Source organism: Dasypus novemcinctus, chromosome 16, assembly GCF_030445035.2.
Source record: "Dasypus novemcinctus isolate mDasNov1 chromosome 16, mDasNov1.1.hap2, whole genome shotgun sequence".
In the NCBI taxonomy this organism is placed as follows: Eukaryota; Metazoa; Chordata; class Mammalia; order Cingulata; family Dasypodidae; genus Dasypus; species Dasypus novemcinctus.
Genome location: NC_080688.1, coordinates 65,229,768 through 65,249,731, shown reverse-complemented (window position 1 = coordinate 65,249,731; position 19,964 = coordinate 65,229,768). Strand labels below are relative to the sequence as shown.

Below are 19,964 nucleotides of genomic sequence, written 5' to 3'. Positions count from 1 at the left end.
CAGTGCTCTCAGTACTTATGCCTACTATTCATTTCACCCTTTTAAAATGTTCCCAGTACACTGGTCTTAAATACAATGCATTGCAGGAAAAAGAAAGCTCTTTACCTTGTGCTTTCAAGTGTTAGCTTTGTATAACCAGTCCTAGAGAACATGCTCTTATTTTCTTGCTATTTATGTATTATTTCCCTTTCTGAACCTTTAAGCGCTGGTGAAAAGTTCCAAGCAAAAAGCCCAAGAAATAATATCTCCCAACTCACTTATTCACTCTAGGAGAGAAGAGCTGGTATTGGTGATTCAGGAACATGTATGTGTGCTGTCTACATGTTCAAGTGTTTTTCTGGTAATGGAATTACATTCGTGCAGCTCTGTCTGCACTTACCTTGCAGTGCCCACCTCCTGCCCATGACCAGTGGCACACACTCAGGAGACCACCAACTCAGGAAGCCAGCCTGGGGAAGGCATCAGCCCTTAACAAGCAGGGGCCAAGGCCGGAAACCCCACCCACTTAGCCATGAGCTCTCAGGTCACAGAGGAGCTCAACAACAGTGGCCTCATGTTTGTCTTCATTTTAAGCAATTGGGATTTTTAGCCTTTAAAATCATCTATTATCAATGCACAGGACAGTTCAGGAAGATTTAAATACTTAACCTCGGCGGTGGACTTGGCCCAGGGGTTAGGGCGTCCGCCTACCACATGGGAGGTCCGCGGTTCAAACCCCGGGCCTCCTTGACCCGTGTGGAGCTGGCCCATGAGCAGTGCTGATGCGTGCAAGGAGTGCCGTGCCACACAGGGATGTCCCCCGCGTAGGGGAGCCCCACGTGCAAGGAGTGCGCCCCATAAGGAGAGCTGCCCAGCGTGAAAGAAAGTGCAGCCTGTCCAGGAATGGCGCCGCTCACACGGAGAGCTGACACAGCAAGATGGCACAACAAGAAGAAACACAGATTCCCATGCTGCTGACAACAACAGAAGCAGACAAAGAAGATGCAGCAAATAGACACAGAGAACAGACAACCAGGGTGGGGGCAAGGAGGGGAGAGAAATAAATAAATCTAAAAAATATATAATTTCTAAAAAAAAAAAAAGGTTAAGTGACTTACTAGTGGGAGGACTTTGAAGAAATGTTTTAAGCTCATCATTACTTAAGACATTTAAACCTAGTGTCCATATTGGATATAGACATTCTAGAGAAAGAGGTACTTGACCTTCAGGAGGCCACAGTGGACAGAGTGTGAGTTTCATTCAACTCTGGCTCCACTACTAAGTAGCTGTGTCTTTTGGGCATGTTACTTACTCTTTCAGAACCTTGGCTTTCTTGTCTGAAGACAGAGTTAATACCTATAGCACAGGACTATTGTGTGGATTTGAAGTCATTTGTTCATTACATTTAATTCATCATTCACCAAACATTTCTTAAGTGTCAATATATGCCAGATACTCATAAGTTTCCTGCCTTTTTGGTGCCTATATCCTAGTGGGGCAAAAAGTAGACAAGTAAACAAATTAATAAGCAAGATAGGCACTGACTGCCTTAAGCCTCATGAAGGCAATAAACCGAAGAGCTGAGAAATGCCCCCTTTTTTTTACAGGGTGGTCATTGGTGAAGTGGGAAGTGCCCTGCACAGGGGTGATTCTCAGTAAATGTCACTTCCCCTTAAGCCCCGTCCTGGGTTGTCCTTTCTGGCTCCTACTTATCCTCAGCCTCCCCAGCCCTGTGCAGCTCAGGTGCTGTTCCACGCTCCTGCTCCCTCTTAGAGGTTGTTGAACATGCCACATAATCCTGCAGGAAGGTCGTTAACATTTAGGTCATGATCTCAATGTCAGATACATTTTAGACGTGACCCTTCTGTCTTCATTACCATAGCCATCAACCACTCAGTCCAGTTTCTTCCCTTCGAGTTGAGTCTGGTTCTGAGACAGAAAAAGAAGGCAATTCTTCAGAACCTACCTTCTCTTACTGAAATAACTTTGTTCTTTGAAGAGGTTTATGAAGATGAGCCCATCACTTTTAAACAATTGGACAGCACTTTTCCCTGGGCGTTCATGCAGGGAGACTCAGGTAGTTTCTGTTGCTATTAATAGTCAAGAGAGCAGGATTGCCAAGTGAGAAGTGTCCATTTGGGTGACATAAGAGAAATGGGCTTAGGCCCAGGCCAGTCACAGTATTTTCAGGTATTTCATAACTTTGTTATGCTTTACAGTATGCTTACATTTGCATATCATTTTAATGTCAGTAACAACAACCAGCGTTGACTGAGTGCTTACTCTGCATTTGGCACAACAGCCAGCACTTTTCCTTGGCTCATCTCATCTGATTATCACTGCAGCCCTGTGAAGGAGGCAGAATAATTCAATTCAGAATCTCCATTAACGTTCTGTTTTAAGAGCCTGAGTCGGAGTGAGGGTGCCCAGCTGATAAGGACTGATTTGTCCCTCTTAAGTGCTGGGGCTGGGTGTGTCTTCTTCACAGCTGTATCCTGCGCACTGCGCTTACAGCAGAGCAGGCACTCAGTCAAGATTTGCCAAATGAATGACCAGAAAAAGGTAGAGCTGAAACGCAAATCATCTGCCAGCCTTTGGAGTGCTTTTCCTAGTTGTTTCAAAGATTAATAATTAACTATATATAAAGTATGTGAATATGCCTGCCATATAACAGGTAATCAATAAATGTTAAATATAATCTCAGAATTCATTGATACATTCTTTGAGAGAACTGCATAGAAATAATCATTGATCAACTTGAAGAATGGCTTTATCAGAAACTACAGGTGCCTGGCTAGTGACAGATGAAGTTTACACTATTTTATGCAATTTTATGTACATTATAAACTGTTTACTATTTTATAAATTCCAGGCTTTATTTTTGTTGTTGTTGGAGTGCTTGCCACTTTGGGTATCACCCGACATTGAGACTTTGTTTACTACATTTGAAAGACATGGTTATTACCTGCCAAGTAGTTTGCTTTCACATAAGAGAAAGCCTCCATGTTGTCTGCCCTGTGCCTTTGAAGATGGTGAGACAAATTAGTGTTTTGACATAAATTTTTGCTGCAATGAACATGAAGCATTTTCACCTCTTCTTTCACCAGGCGGTGGGAAAGATAGTCATGGGGAGTGCTTTTCCAATGGCCCTTTCCTAGGTCCACCTTTGGATGATGTACAGGCAATCTTTGACTCATTGCCTTTTCTAACTGAATAGTCATCAGGATTTCCCCGAAGTCATGAGGGCAGGTAAACTCAGAACCTCTTGCCTAAGGTTCTTTAATTCAATTGGAAGGAATTCTTTTGAAAGCAGTTTCAGGTTTGCTTGTTTAGTTTCCCATCGCACCCTCCTTCAGAGATGCTGACAGCAGTCTCAGATAAGTTGCCTCACATCCTTTCCTAAGACTTTCATAGGAAAACCCCCAAGTATGTTCCTGGATGAAGGAACGTGTTCAACCTTTGAGTCATGTTTATTTCTAACAACAAGAAGTTTGTTTTAATGGCTACATTACCACAGAAATGTAGTTATGTTGCTATTCCAACTGAAGGAGGACATGCCGGACTTTTCCAACCACCCATCTACAAGCGTCCCCAGCCCTCACTTCTCTGTGTCAGAGTGAGAAGTTTTCTCAAGTGTCAGGCCATTCTAAAAACTAGGATTTTCATTCCCATTACTATAGGGTAAATTTATTTTCTCATCAAAGGAATCCCCCATCCTTTCTCAATTATTGGCAAAATTGTGATTTTGTGGTTATTTTTTGGCAAGGCACAGAACCAACCCTGAAGGGTGTCAGGCTGCCCAGGGGAATGGAATTTAAGAACAAAGCAGGAGGTGGCTAGCTCTCTGAGGTCACTCTTCAAACTGACTTTGCACCCTCTGTCAGGCCTAGGCTTTTAAACATGACTATGCCTACTGAACAAGGTGCTTTTTTGCCTCTCTAAGCTCTACTCTGTCTTCTCTTGGTGGGGTTGGTGATCTCAGCCACAGACAAGGCATGGTGGTGATGGGCCATGATACCACGTGTGGAACTGCCAGGCGCGCTTGTTTTGTCAGGAGGGTTTGGTTAGTGGTAGCTACTTGATGCACCCTGTTTCTGAAATGCAGTTTTTCCCAGAAAATAATCTCCTTATGTTGCTACCTTTAAGACTCCTGACTTCCTTGCCAAGACTTATTGGCGTCTCCAAGCATCCTGTACTTCCATACCTGAGAATCCCATGCCAGACCAGAAGCAACACAATGTGTAAGAAATCCCAAGGATGCCCAAGGCACCAGGCCACCAGGAAACCACCTGCCTGCTTGAGCCATTCTGGTGCCCTCAGAGAAGGCTGAGCCCAGGGCAGGAGGGACTCAAGGAGTCTTCATGATTGGGGAATGAAAATTGGGGGGGGGGGGGGTTGTGATTGGATCCCAATTCAGGTCAGCAAGTGCAAGAAATAGCCCTCCATCCCCAAGTTAATCAAACTTTTCCAGCCAAGTAGACCCAAAGAGCCCAGTTAGAGAAGTTATACTATTGATTGCAGTCATCAACATTATCAGCAAACACATTTGGCTTACACTGATGGTTAGTAGCAACAAGAGTCTGAAAAGGTTTAGGCTTTCATTAAACCGGAGTAGTTTTGGAAAAGAGACTGAAGTATGGGGTGAGCAAGGGTGTAGGGGCAAGCATGGGGATAGACAGTGGGGTTTGGGCCATATGTCCTATTCTTATGCAGCATGTAGGGAGGAACCACAAGTTCTGTTAGTAAATATCTTTTAAATCCACCCAGTTCTCTCCATCCTACTAGCATTAGCTCAGCTCAGACCCATTTCCTCCTCCCTGGACCAGGCACTTGTTTCTGCATCCTGCCACTTCCTCTCCAGTTCTCCATGCCACAATTGGGTCTATGGCTACAGGCTTCCCTGACCTTAGCATGGGGTGCAGGGACCACAGATGACTCCTCTATCCTTTCTTCCAAGCCCCAGGGACACACAGTGCCTGCCTAGCACCAAATAGTAGATACTCAATAAAATATAATCAATGAATGGGATGCCTCCCATAAGAAGGATTAAATAAGATATCCTACAGAAAGCATCTACTAATGTGCCTGGGACATGGTAGGTCCTCAACATATGCTTGATTATCTCATTCATAAATTCATCAGATTATTCATTAAGCACCTGCATGTTGCCTATGAGCGTACAATAGCAAACAAAACAGATGAAAAAGGGTCTGCCCTTATGGGCCATACATGGTAGTGTGCTGTGATAAATGTGGGGGTGGATGTGTTCCTTTTCTTTCTCCCTTTCAGTCTTCTCCCTCAACCTTCCACTCCTCTTAGGTCACTCATCTTGCTCCACCCCCTACCCCACCCCACCTGGGAGGAGGGTCACAAACCACAGCCACTCCTGCCAGAGTCTCCTTGACAACAGAGGAGGCCCAAGGGCCTTTAGTGGACAGCCAGCCTGCCCCTGCGGCTGCTGAAGGGAGAATCACTTCCTCTGCCCTGGCTGCAGCACATGGGGCAGGACTGAAATTGGGAAATCCTGGTGAAGCATTAAAATGTCAGTGCTACCTTAGGACTGAAGGCCGCAGACCCAGCTCCCTTGGAGGCATCTGTACAGCCCTACCGAAGCCTTTTCCCGCCCGCGGCCTTCCCCTCTGCAAAGCTGATGCCTTCACCACCTGCCTCCAAGAGGGAAGAGGCTGAGGCTAAGCTCGGGCAGAGCCAGATACCTGTCCCTAGGACCCTGAGAGCATCTCCCTGTAAGCCCATTCCTACCTTTGCAGTTCAAGGCCCAGGAACTGTATGTGGGCAAGTCCTCTGATCCTAAATGGCTGAACCCTGAAAACCATGTTTCTCAAGAAAACCCAGCCCTGAACATCATACAGTGGGTAATGTTTGCTTCAGCCCTTGCCTGCCTCCATGCAGAGTCTGTTTCTCAGTTGCGTTGTTTTTCCATGTGCTTAAACCCGTGTAGGATCCTATTCCTCTCAGCAAACTCTCAACCAAGCTGACATCAGCTGACCAGGACCCAGGTTGTTATTTTCTTTTCCCACAGGTAATTTACATTTCCTTAGGAACCATTTGAACACTAAAATCTGCCAAGGCCCCAGAGCACCCAGGCCCTGGGATCAACTAGGGCAGGTGCTCCCTGCACAGACACGGCTGAAAAATTGTTACTGCTTGTGCTTTTGCATGCCACTGTGAAATTACAAAATCATCTTGTTTGCTTTGCAGAAATTTCCAGAACTGAAATTCAAATACGTGGAAGAGGAGCAGCCCGAGGAGTTTTTTATCCCCTATGTCTGGTCTCTTGTCTACAACTCAGCAATAGGCCTGTACTGGAACCCACAGGACATCCAGCTGTTCACGATGGATTCCGACTAAGGGAAGAACACCTTCTCCCCTGCCTCACCCCCTCCAGCCGAGCAGCCCTTAGAGTTACTTTATTTCTGGGAGAACAGAAGTAGACAGACAGATTGCCTGGTGTATCTTCTATTAAAGAGGATTACACATGTTTCCCTTGCACACTTTGATTTGGAGAATTGGTGCCAGTTGGCAATAGATCACTCAGCTTAGATTATAGAATGGGAGGAGGGAGTTGCACAACAATAATAAACATAAAAACTTGCTACACAACATGCAATTTTATTTCTAAACCAAAAACCCAGAACGTTCCCAGGAACCTGATGCCTTAGGCATATAACACTTCACCAGTACCCACTTTTGTGTGTATGTATGTGTGTGTATTCCTTTTAAATTAAGGACTATCAGTCTGCAGAGATGATGAGAAAGAATTTATTAGGAAATGAAACCATAAGTGTGTGTATGTGTGTGTGTATGCATGCATGTGCACAAACGTGGGGAGTGGGTCAGTGGAGCTGCCTTTCAGAGCAGGTAATAACATCATGCTCAGACAGTTTGGTATTAGCCTTTAGATCTTCGGCATCTTCCCCTCAAAAAAAGAAAATGACTCCTTCCTATGAAGCCACATTGGCTTTTCTGTGGATTTGGCCTCTGAGCTGTCACTGGAGTTAAATTGGAGTCTAGCACAAATTAAGTTAATCACTGGGGAAAGGAAAGCTTAGTTTTGAGAGCAATCTTTTTTTCTTCAACCAGACTAATAGGAGAAAAAGACCAATTTGATGAATACAGTATTCCACACAAGACGAAAAACATGTTTTTCTCTTCAGTTCTGATTTTTTAAATGCTTTTGGCCTCTGTGGTCTGTGTTTGGTCCCTGTGCTGAAGGAGAGAGCTTCTCTGAAGGGAACAGCTGCTGGAACTGCCCCGAGCCGAGCGCCGGGCAGAGCCGCCTTTCCAGCCACTGCAGCCAGGCTGGCCCCTGCGCAGTCTAGAGGAGGAGCCTGGTTCCATTCTCAGAGACTCAGGAAGCGTTTAATTTTCTGCAAAGAAAGCCCGTCGTCCCAGATAAGACCGAGCACCCAGTTTCAAACTGCTCTCACTTCATCTATATCAGGAGCCAGCTGCTCCCCATCCCCGTGACCCTCGGCTTGAACACCCGCATCCTTGGGTCCCGCCCCGTCTCCTGCGGCCCCTGGGAGGAGCCATCTTCAGCCACCGCACGCACCGCAGAGGAAGAGCATGATGCCAACAGCTCAGCCCACCTCTGTGGCCTCCACACTGTAAAAGCCTGGGGTGAGCATGCCGTTTCCACATGCTTTTGAGGCGGGCAGAGCCATTTCATCATCCTCATCGGGACAGGTGACAAGCCCGCAGCTCCTCTGGTTGACTGGCTCTTAGTTGTTTGTGTTTCACTTAAGAAACCAGGCTCCTCCGACAAGCAGGTTAGGCATGGAGTGACTTTTAGTGAGTCTAGCATTTGGGAAGAGGCCATTTGAAGACAGAAGGAGCAACCCCATCAGTCAGAAAAGGGAAATTGTTTTATTGTCATTTCAGGTACAATTATATTTATTTCCTATGTGGGGAAATGTTTTACTAATTCATTTCCAGTGCATTTTGATTGCTTCCTTTTCCTTTAAACCAAAAAAAAAGAAAAGAAAAAAGTCATCTGAAAGAACTGAGCCTCCCTGGCAGGACTGACTTGTGCTCTGAACCCAGCCCCTGAGCTGCAGGTCCCATCATTCTTGGGAAGGAGGTAAGATGCTCTCCCAAGGTCCGTGAGCTGAGTCAGCTTGATAGAGGGCATACTCCCAGGGATGCCCTCACTGAGAGTACGGCGCAGTGTCTTCCCCAGGCACCTGCCTCACTGAGACACCACCAGAGCCTGCATCTCAAGCAGTCTCCTCCATCCCCTGCCCTCTTTTTTTTTAAGGAGGTACCAGGGATTGAACCCTGGGCCTCGTACGTGGGAAGCAGGCACTCAACCCCGTGAGCTACATCCGCTCTCCTCTTTTAATTAACCACACGGTAGACATGCTCACTGGCCCGAACACTCCACTGGGGCAGCGCGTGCAGGTGAGGCCTGCAAGCAGCTCCCGCCCCACCCCCCAATCCCTCCTCAGGATGCAGGCGTCACCAACACGTCACTGCCTCTTGGCTCTGCAAAGCCACCAGCTGTTTCTTCCTCGCTTTTGTGAAAGATTTACTACATGGCAATAAAAAAAAAAAGTTAAATGATAAACTAGGATGGTGCTTGCATTGATTTTGAATATGAATTTGCTTAGAAATATTTTGTTTTACACAAAGTAAAAATGCATAAAATGATGCAGATCAGGAGCATCACGCGTTTGGTTGGAAATTAACATTTGATTTTCATTCAATCCATGAAGCTGTCTTGCAGTGTGTCATGTTACCAACAAAGGGTTCTGCCACAGTATTTCTTTTTATAAGAATGTGCCCCTTTCAATAACGCCTTCTATATTAAGAGTTCAAGGCACTTTGAAAAAAAGCTTCAAAATTACAACTCGGTTCCCACCGTTGCCGGTGGAGGCTGGTGCACTAGGCTGAAGAACAACGGCCTGGCAGCCTTGGCATCGCAGCACTGCCCCCAGTCAACAGAGCAGACAAAATGGGGATGAGCATCCCAAGGACAAAGACAGAGAAAGGAGACAAGAGAAGGTCCCCAAAGGCAAAGCATAGAAAGGACGCTGCACAAATAGCGCTGTCCAGATCATGGAAGCGTTGAAGGGGACGAAGGAGAGAGGAGAGCTAAGGACCAGCATCAGAACACTCCTCAGCTTCCTGGGGAGTTTAAGTTATGCCCCCGAGAAATGTTTAGTGAGGGGATCATTGTAGGCCCTCGTTTTCTTTATGATCTTAATACACCATTCTTTTTTTAAAATGCACTGCCCTTTAGATGATGGGGAGCCAGAGTTTTGCATTAGGTATTACAGCTCCTTGCATAACTGAGTCATTCTCTGTGCCTCTTTCCAGAGCCATAAAGCAGAGTTGTGGTGCTGGTACTTGCTGTTTTATAGGTTGAATTTGCAAGGTCAAACCTTTGAGTCTCTTAATTCTCTCGTAGGCACTACGTCTGCAATTTCAGTAGCTGCCACTTGATTTAGGGACTTGGCCTATTCTGTGTTCGGCGTGGCCTCCAGGAGTCAAGAAGGTCAGGAAGGCTAGTCTCTGGTAGATAGCCAAGCTTCCTATGAATATGAAAAACAGAGGATGGATGACAGCACATGATGACAGCAAATAATGCATTTTTATTTTTTTAAGAACTCTGATTGAAATAAAGTTCCATCTTATCCATGGAACCTATCCCAACCCAAAGCAAGGGAGATTCACCAGCAAGCCCATCCTTCTTGGTCAGACTGTATTTTCCAGCCCCTAATCCCCTGACTTCTCATAGCTATCAACAGTGCCAACTGCTCAGACACAGCCTCTGGACTTAGCAGAGGCCACCCAGAGGAAAAGCAGCCTCTCCAACTGGCCTGCTGATACTTCACTATCTTGTTGGCTCTGTGTTGCCTTCAAGCAAATTTTATGATATTTTGGCCAGATTTACAAGTTATCTTTAGCTAGATGGTTGGTTTGGATTACCTAGTCTTCCATTACTATCCATAGACTAATTATGTTCTCTGACCACAGTCACTTAAGCTGGAAATCAGTTACAAAAAGATAATTTGATAATCCACATATGTTTGGAAATTAAGAAATAGATATCCAAATAGTCTACCTGTCAAAGAAGTCACAAAGGAAATTTGAAATATTTTGAACGAAGTGATAATTAAAATACTATGTATCAACACTTATGGAGAAAACATGGGATGCGGCTAAAACTATGCTTAGAAATTTATACCTTTTTTTTAAAGATTTATTTATTTATTTATTTCTCTTCCCTCCCCCCCACCCCAGTTGTCTGTTCTCTGTGTCTATTTGCTGTGTCGTCTTCTTTGTCCACTTCTGTTGTTGTCAGCGGCACAGGAATCTGTGTTTCTTTTTTGTTGCGTCATCTTGTTGTGTTAGCTCTCCGTGTGTGCAGCGCCATTCCTGGGTAGGCTGAACTTTCTTTCGCGCTGGGCTGCTCTCCTTACAGGGCGCACTCCTTGTGCAGGGGGCTCCCCTACGCGGGGGACACCCCTGCGTAGCACGGCACTTCTTGTGCGCATCAGCACTGCGCATGGGCCAGCTCCACAGGGGTTAAGGAGGCCTGGGGTATGAACCGCGGACCTCCCATGTGGTAGACGGATGCCCTAACCACTGGGCCAAGTCCGCTTCCCAGAAATTTATACCTTTTAAGGTATATGGTAGAATAGAAAAAAGCTGAAAATTAAGCAACCACCTCAAAATGCTAAAAAACAAAACAGCAAGTGAAACCCAAAAAATTAAAAACAAAAGCAGAAATTAATGATATAGAATAGAAATATATATTAAAGGGAATCAAGAAAGTCAAAGTTGATTCTTTAACAGTATAAGAAATTTAAATTACAGGCCAACTCTTCTCATGAATATAGAGGCAAAGTTCTAAATAAAGCATTAGCAAATGGAAGCCCAGAACAAATAAAAAAAGTGTAAAAGTATTAATCTTCATCCAATTGGAGTTATCATTCAAAAATCGATCAGAGTAGTTAACATTAACATAATAGAGAAGGAAAAGTAAATGACATGCAGAAAAAATGCATAAAATTCAACATTCAGCGATCTAAATGCTTAGCAAACTAGAAAGAACTATCTTAATCTGATAAAGATTATTTACAAAAAACGTACAGCAAACATCACACTTAAAATTTCGAAAGTTTTCCTTCTGAGATTGGGAGCAAGAAAAGGATGTCCATTATCATTACTTCTCTTCAAAATGGTACTAGTCATGCCATGCATGCCAAAGTATGTAGGAAGAAGTATACTGATGTTTGCGATTACTTTTAAAATGCATCACACAAAAAAAGAAGGATCCAGTTGAGGTTGGATAGACTGTGATAAGGCAAGTATAGCAAACCTGGTAGAATCTAGACAGTGGGTATACAAGTGTTCACTGTAAAATTATTTTAATCTTGCTATATGTATGTTGGGGGAAAATCATACTTTAGGTTAGGTCTTAACCTAGTGCAATAGGTATTTTTTGTTTTCTTTTTTAAAGGATTGGATTGGGTAGGAAGAAAACAATCTTGTTATTTTGCAGGTAGCATGATTATGGAAAAAATCTAAAAGAATCTACCAGTAAGCTAGTGGAATTAATAAGGTTTCTTAAAACATGGTCATATATAAAAATCATTTCTATTTCTATATCCCAGCAACAACAAAATTAGAAAACAAAATTTTGAAAGTATACAATTTACAATAGCTTGGGGGAGGGGAGGGGGAACAAATCACAATACCTAGGGAGGAAGCTAACAAAAAATGAGAGTGAAATCATAGAATACCGAAATAAGCAGAGGGTTGTTAGGTTCATGGATTGGAAGAAAACAATACTGTAAACAGTTGGTTCCTGAAGAATTGATCTGTAGATTCAAAGCAATCACAATCCAAATCCCAGTGGATGGATGTTGTTGTTTTGGGGGAATGGGGTGGGGGGGATACTGGGAGGGGTGGGTGGCCCTGTAAGGAGACTTGGCAAATTGATTCTAAAAGTTATATGGAAATACAAAATTCAAGAATGGCACAGTTTTATTATTAGAGAAGCTGTAGGTTTGCAGAAAACTCATGCAGAAAAAATATTACCCTATTATTAACATCTTGCAGGGGGTACGTTTGTTGTAGTTGATGAAAGAACATTATTATAATTGTACTATTAACTACAGTCCATGGTTCACCTAAGGTTCACTGTTTGTTTTATACAGCTCTGTTTTCTTTTTTTTTAATTTTTATTTTAGTGACATATATACAACCTAAAATTTCTTTTTAACCACATTCAAATATGTAATTCAGTGATGTTTATTACATTCCCAATGTTGTGCTACCATCGCCACCCTCCATTACCAAACCTTTCCATCACCCCAGACGGAAGCTCTGTACTAATTAAGCATTTTTTTCATAAACAATAAGTGTATAATAGTTGTGAACTTACAAAGCAAACATATATAACATCTCACCCTACCACCAATAACTTGCATTGTTTTTAAGCTATTTAAACTAATGTTTAAAGAGCATTGTCAAAATATTACTACTAAACATAAGTAGTTTTCCCCTAACTAATCGGATTGTTATTATCTTATATCATTTATATATGAACATACATAAACAATTAAGTGTATAGTAAAAGTTGTGAACTTACAAAGCAAATATGCATAACATCATACAGGGGTCCCATACATCAACCCTCCACCAACACCTTGCATTGTCATGAGATGTTTGTTACAAACTATGAAAGAACACTGTCTGAATCTTACTACTAATCATAGTCCTTATCTTACATTTGGTGTGTTTTTCCCCCAACCCACCCTATTATTATTTTTTAAATATATTTTTTATGACAGAAGTTGTAAACTTATAAAACACATGTGCAGAATTTCCCTACCCAACCCCAGCCGCTGGCAACATAGAGTCTAGTTTGTGACTCTATGAATTTGCTTATTCTAATTATTTCATATCAGTGAGATCATACAATATTTGTCCTTATGTGTCTGGCTTATTTCACTCAACATGATGTCTTCAGAGTCTTCATGTATCAGAACTTCATTCCTATTCACTGCTGAATAATATTCCTTTGTGTACATATAGCGAAATTTATCCATTCATTGGTTATTGGACACTTGAGTTGCTTTGATCTTTTGTCAGCTATGAATAATGCCACTATGAACATTGTTATGCAAGTACCTGTTCAAGTCCCTGCTTTCATTTTTTTTGGTATATCCCTAGAAGTGGTATTGCAGGGTCATATATCAGTTCTATACTTAGTTTTCTGAGGAACCACCAAACTGTCTTCCACAGCAGCTGCACGATTTTACTTTCCTGCCAGCAATAAATGAGTGTTCGATTTCCCCACATCCTCTCCAACACTTGTAATTTTCTTTGTTTTTTTAATATATATATTTTTAATAGTAGCCATTATAGTGGGGGTGAAATGGTATTTCATGGTTTTGTTTGCATTTCCATAATGGCTAATGATGTTGAGCATCTTTTCGTGTACTTTTTGACCATTTGTATATCTTCTTTGAAGAAATGTCTATTCTAATCTTTTTTTTTTAAGATTTATTTATTACCCCCCACCCCCCATCATCTGCTCACTGTGACCATTTGCTGTGCTTTCTTCTTTTTTTAAAAAAAGATTTATTTATTTATTTATTTATCTCCCCTTCCCCCCTCTGTCTATTTGCTGCGTCTTCTTTGTCCACTTCTGTTATCAGTGGCATGGGAATCTGTGTTCTTTTTTGTTGCGTCATCTTCTTGTGTCATCTCTCCGTGTGTGTGGCACCATTCCTGGGCAGGCTGCACTTTCTTTTCACGCTGGGTGGCTCTCCTTACGGGGCGCACTACTTGCGTGTGGGGCTCCCTTATGCGGGGGACACCTCTGTTTGTCATGGCACTCCTTGTGCACATCAGCACTGCGCATGGGCCAGCTCCACACGGGTCAAGGAGGCCCGGGGTTTGAACTGTGGACCTCCCATGTGGTAGACGGACGCCCTAACCACTGGGCCAAGTCCACCCCCCTGTGCTTTCTTCTGTGTCTTGTTTTCTTTTTAGGCAGCACCGGGAACTCATCCCAGGACCTTCTGGAGTGGGAGAGAGGTGCTCAATCTCTTGCACCACCTCAGCTCCCTGGTCTGCTGCGTCTCTTATTGTCTCTTCTCTGTGTCTCTTTCTGTTGCATCATCTTGCTGCACCAGCTCTCTATTCGGACCAGCCTGCCACATAGGCCAGCACTCCTGTGTGGCCCAGCACTCCACTCCGGTCAGCTTGCCATGCTGGCCAGCTCACCTTCACCAGGAGGCATCAGAAATCAAACCCTGGACCTCCCATGGGGTAGACAGGAGTCTAATCACTTGAGCCACATCCGCTTTTCCTATGCAAGTCTTTTGCCCATTTTTAAATTGGGTTGTTTTGTCTTTTTGTTGTTGAGTTGTAGGAATTCTTTATATATTCTGAATTGTAAACCCGTATCAAACATGTAGTTTCCAAATATTTTCTCCCTTTATAGGCTGTCATTTTACTTTGATGACAAGGTGTTTTGAAGCACAAAAGTTTTCAATTTTGATTAATTCCCATGTATTTTTTATTTTGTTGCTTGAGCTTTGGGTGTAAAGTCTAAGAAACCATTGCCTATCAAAATGTCCTAGAGATGCATCCCTATGCTTTCTTCTAGGATATTTATAGTTCTGGCTCTTATATTTAAGACTTTGATCCAGTTTGAGTTAATTTTGTATATGGTGTGATAAAGGGGTCTACCTTCATTCTTTTGCTTGTGGACATCCAGTTTTCCCAGCACATTAGTAAAAGAGACTATTCTTTCCCAATTGAGTGGAGTCGGCACCCTTGTCAAAAATCAGTTTGCCATATATGTGAACTCTAAACTATCATTTCAATTCCGTTTGGTCTATATGCCTGTCCTTGTCCCAGTACCATACTGTTTTGATTACTGTGACTTTGTAATAAATTTTAAGATGGTAAAATGTGAGGTCTCTAACTTCATTCTTCTTTTTCAAAATGGCCTTGGTTATTCGGAGCCCCTTACCCCTCCGTATAATTTTTTTTAAAGATTTATTTCTCTCCCCTTGCCCTTCCCTCCCCCTCCCCTCATTGTCTGCTCTCTTGTGTCTATTTGCTGTATGTTCTTCTGTGTCCGCTTACATTCTTAGCAGCAGCACAGGGAATCTGTGTCTCTTTTTGTTGTGTCATCTTGCTTCGTTAGCTCTCCATGTGTGCAGCGCCACTCCTGGGCAGGCTGCACATTTTTCGCATGGGCAGCTCCCCTTGCAGGGCACACTCCTTGCGCATGGGGCTCCTCTACACAGGGACACCCCTGTATGGCATGGCACTCCTTGCGTGCGGCACTGCGCACGGGCCAGCTCATCATATGGGCCAGGAGGCCCTGGGTTCGAATTCTGGACCTCTTATATGGTAGGCAGATGCTCTATCAGTTGAGCCACATCTGCATTCCCCATATAAACGTGATGATTGGCTTTTCCATTTCTGCAAAGAAGGCTGCTGGAATTTTGGTTGGGATTCCACTGAATCTGCAAATGCTCTGGGTAGTATTGACATCCTAACAATATTTAAGCTTCCGATAACGAACATGGACTGTACTTCCACTTATCTAGGTCTTCATTGATTTCTTTTAGCAATGTCCTGTAGTTTTGTTTATAAGGCCTGTACATCCTTGGTTAAATTTATTCCTAGGGATTTGGTTTTTTTGTTATTGTTGTTGCTTTTTTTAATGGAATTTTTTTCTTGATTTCTCCTTCAGATTGCTCATTATTAGTGTACAGACACATTACTGATTTTGGGGTGTACCCTGCCACTTTGCTGATTCATTTATTAGCTCTACTAGTTTCGTTGTGGATTTTTCAGGATTATCTATATATAGGGTCACATCATCTGAAATATGGCATGTTTTACTTCTTCCTTTCCATTTGGATGGCTTTTATTGCTTTTTCTTGCCTAATTGCTCTCGTTAGAACTTCAGTACAATGCTGAATAACGGTGGTGACTGTGGGCACCCTTGCCTTGTTCCTGACCTGAGAGGGCAAGCTTTCAGTCCTTCACCACTGAGTATGATGTTAGCAGTGGGTTTTTCATATATGCCCTTTATCATGTTGCAGAAACCTCCTTCTATTCCTAGTTTTCTAAGGGCTTTTTTATCAAGAATAGGGGCTGGATTTTGTCAAATGCATTTTCTACATCAGTGAGATGATCATGTGGGTTTTTTCCTGTGTTCTGGTAATGTGGTGTATTACATTAATTGATTATTTTATGTTGGACCACACTTGCATACCCAGGATAACTCCAACTTGATCATGGTGTGTAAGTCCTTTAATGTGTTGTTGGATTCCATGTGCTAGTATTGTGTTGAGGATTTTTGCATCTATGTTCATGAGAAATAGTGGTCTGTAATTTTCTTTTCTTGTGGTATCTTTATCTGGGCTTTGGTATGAGGGTGATGTTTGTTAGCCTCATAGAATAAGTTAGGGAGTGTGCCCTCCTCTTTATATTTTGGGAAGAGTTTGAGCAGGATTTGTGTTAATTCCTCCTACAGTGTTTAGTAGACTTCACCTGTGAAGCCATCTGGTCCTGAATTTTTTTTTGTTGGGAAGTCTTTGATTACAGATTCAGTCTCTTTATTTGCCATTGGTCTGTTGAGGCCTTATATTTCTTCTTGAGTCAGTGCAGGTAGTTTGTATTTCTAGAAATTTGTCCTTTTCATCTAGGTTATATAATTTGTTCACTTACAGTTGTTCAGTCTCCTCTTATAGTCCTTTTAATTTTTTGTAGGGTCTATAGTAATGTCCCCCTTTTCATTTCTGATTTTTTTGTTATGTGTCTCTCTTTTTTTGTTTTTCACTCTAGCCAAAGGTTTGTTAATCTTATTGATCTTTCCAAAGATCCAACTTTTGGTTTGGTCGATTCTCTCTTTGTTTTTTTATTCTCTATTTCATTTATCTCTGCACTAATCTTTATTGTTTCCTTCCTTCTGCTTACTTTAAGTTTGTTTTGCTCTTCTTTTTCTAGATCCTTCAGTTTTGAATTTAGGTCTACTATTATTTGAGATCTTGTTTTCTTTTTTAGGAACACATGTAGAGCTCTAAATTTACCTCTCAGTGCTGCCTTTTCTGCATCCCGAAAGCTTTTTTCCTTATATTATATTTTCATTTTCATTAGCCTCAATATATTCCCTAATTTCCCTTGTGATTTCTTCTTTGGCCCGTTGGTAGTTTAAGAGTATATGTGTAAGTTCCACATGTTTGTGAAGTTTCCTTTCTCCTCTGTTGTTGATTTCTAGCTTCATTCCATTATGGTCAGAGAAGATCCATTGGATGATTTCAATATTTTTTACTTACTGAGACTTGTTTTGTGACCTAACATATTGTGGTGGTTTGGAGCTGTGCGTACCCCAGAAAAATATAAACTTAATCCATTCCTGGGTGTGACCCAGGTGTAAGTAGGAACTTTGATGAAGTTATTCTTATTAAGGTATGGTCCAACCCAGTAGGATGTCTTAATCCTCCTACTGAAGTCCTTTAGTAGAATAAAAGCAGAATAAAATTCAGGCAAATGGGTTAGAAAGCTACGGGAAATGAGAACCTGAAATTCAACAGAAGCTGGAAGAGAAGGGAGAGGTCAGAAGAGGCTGCCATGTACATTGCCATGTGACAGAGGAATCAAGGACCAAGGGTCACCGGCAGCCAGCCTCTGGGAAGAAAGCATCACCTTGATGACGCCTTGATTTGGACTTTCTCTTAGCCTGAAAATTGTGACTTAATAAATTCCCATTGTTTAAACCAACTCATTACATGTATTGGCTTGAGCAACTAAAGTAAACTAAAACATATATGGTCTGTTCTAGAGAATGATCCATATTCACTAGAGAAGCGTGTATATTCTGCTGCTGTTGGTTGAAGTCTTCAAAGTTTACTTTATCTGATACTAGTTTAACTACTCCTGATCTCTTCGGGTTACTACTTTCATGGCATATGTATTTTTTACATCCTTTCACTTTCAACCTGCTTATGCCTTTGAATATAAAGTGAGTTGCTTGTAAACAGCATGTATTAGTCAGTTAAAGGGATGCTGATGCAAAATACTAGAAATCTCTTGGCTTTTATAAAGGGTATTTATTTGGGTAGAAGCTTGCAGTCACAAAGCCATAAAGTATAAGTAAGGAGTGGCGTACTTGGCCCAGTGGTTAGGGCATCCGTCTACCACATGGGAGGTCCGCGGTTCAAACCCCGGGCCTCCTTGACCTGTGTGGAGCTGGCCCATGCGCCGCTGATGTGCGCAAGGAGTGCCCTGCCAAACAGGGGTGTCCCCCACATAGGGGAGCCCCATGCACAAGGAATGCGCCCTGTAAGGAGAGCCGCCCAGCGTGAAAGAAAGAGCAGCCTGCCCAGGAATGGCGCCACACACACGGAGAGCTGACACAACCAAAAGAAACACAGATTCCTGTGCCGCTGACAACAACAGAAGCGGACAAAGAAGAAGCAGCAAATAGACACAGAGAACAGACAACCGGGGTGGGGGTGGGGGGGAAGGGGAGAGAAATAAAATAAATCTTTAAAAATAAATAAATAAATAAATAAAGTATAAGTATAAGTAACTTCCCTCACCAAAGTCTTTTGCGATGTGATGGAACGAGATGGCAGGCAATACCTACAAGGGTTCAGCCTTCCTTCTCCATGGTCCTAGGTTCTTCAAATCTCAGTTGGCTGAAACAAGTCTCATCTCTCTCCCGGGGCTTGTTTCTCTCCAGGCTTAGCTGCTCTGCTCTCTCCAAAAGGCCCATGGTGAACTCTTAGGTGAATGGGTCATCTCTTTTCCCAGGTCCTCTGCCATGTCTAATGGAGCCTTCTTTCTTTCCTCACATATCTCCTTCTGTGTGTGCTAACTTCCCAGGCCTCCAGCATCAAAACTCTTACTAACTCCTTTGCCATCTTGTTTACTCTGTGAGTCCCTGCCCACCCAGGGCATAAGTAGGACTTGATGTCCTACTTACATGGCCCAGTCAAAGCTTTAATCATTATTTAATCAAGTAAAGGTGAAACGTCTGAATCCAATACAATGTAATATGCCCAGAGGAACAGACAATTTTCAAGCATAATCCAGTATCTGTATTTTTGGATTTCATAAATAATGCCAAACTGTTACACAGCATATTGTTGGGTTGTGCTTTTTTATCCTGCCCATTTCTGCCTTTTGCTCTGAAGAATTTAGTCCATTTACATTTAAAATAACTACTAATAATGCAAGACTTTCTTCTGCAGTTTTGCTATTTAGTCTTTCATAATTATTTGATTTTTTTGTTTGTATCATATTGAGTCCCTTCTCATTTCTTTCTGGATATTTTTTTCATGTATTTTCTTTTGGTTGCCATGGAGATAAAATTTAACATCCTAAATATATAACAACATTTCTTATTTGATAACAATATAATTTCAATAGCATACATATACACTATTTCTATCCTCTATCCCTCCACCTTTTTTCGGTATTTGATACAAATTATATCTTTGTATGTTGTTTATCCAAAACTACTAGAGATTAACATTACTTTTTATGAATTTGCATTTTAGCACCTGTAAGAAGGAAAAAGCAGAGTTACATACTAAAAAATATAATACAGGGAAGTGGACTTGGCCCAGTGGATAGGGCGTCTGCCTACCACATGGGAGGTCTGTGGTTCAAACCCTGGGCCTCCTTGACCCGTGTGGAGCTGGCCCACACTCAGTGCTGATGCGCGCAAGGAGTGCCGTGCTACGCAGGGGTGCCCCCTGCATAGGGGAGCCCCACGCGCAAGGAGTGCGCCCCCTAAGGAGAGCCACCCAGCGCAAAAGAAAGTTCAGCCTGCCCAGGAATGGCACCGCACACATGGAGAGTTGACGCAGCAAGATGATGCAACAAAAAGAAACACAGATTCCCGTGCGGCTTAAAACAACGGAAGCAGACAGAGAAAAACACACAGCAAATGGACACAGAAAGCAGACAAC

The 19,964-nt window shown here is 42.6% G+C and overlaps 1 protein-coding gene across 5 annotated transcripts in view; it reads left to right on the top strand.

Moving 5' to 3' along the window:
- The window catches only part of DYM (dymeclin), a 542,345-nt gene that overhangs the window by 486,537 nt on the left and 35,844 nt on the right, over positions 1 to 19,964 (top strand). For 4 of the 5 annotated variants that reach the window (XM_058277682.2, XM_058277681.2, XM_058277680.2 and 1 more), the window contains one exon: positions 6,199 to 8,566. The exons of the other annotated variant lie outside the window; for it this stretch is intronic. In XM_058277682.2, coding sequence (XP_058133665.1) covers positions 6,199 to 6,348 — 150 coding nt within the window. In that variant the 3' untranslated portion in view covers positions 6,349 to 8,566. Of the gene's footprint in view, positions 1 to 6,198; positions 8,567 to 19,964 lie in introns of those variants that run through there. 5 annotated transcript variants of the gene reach the window in all.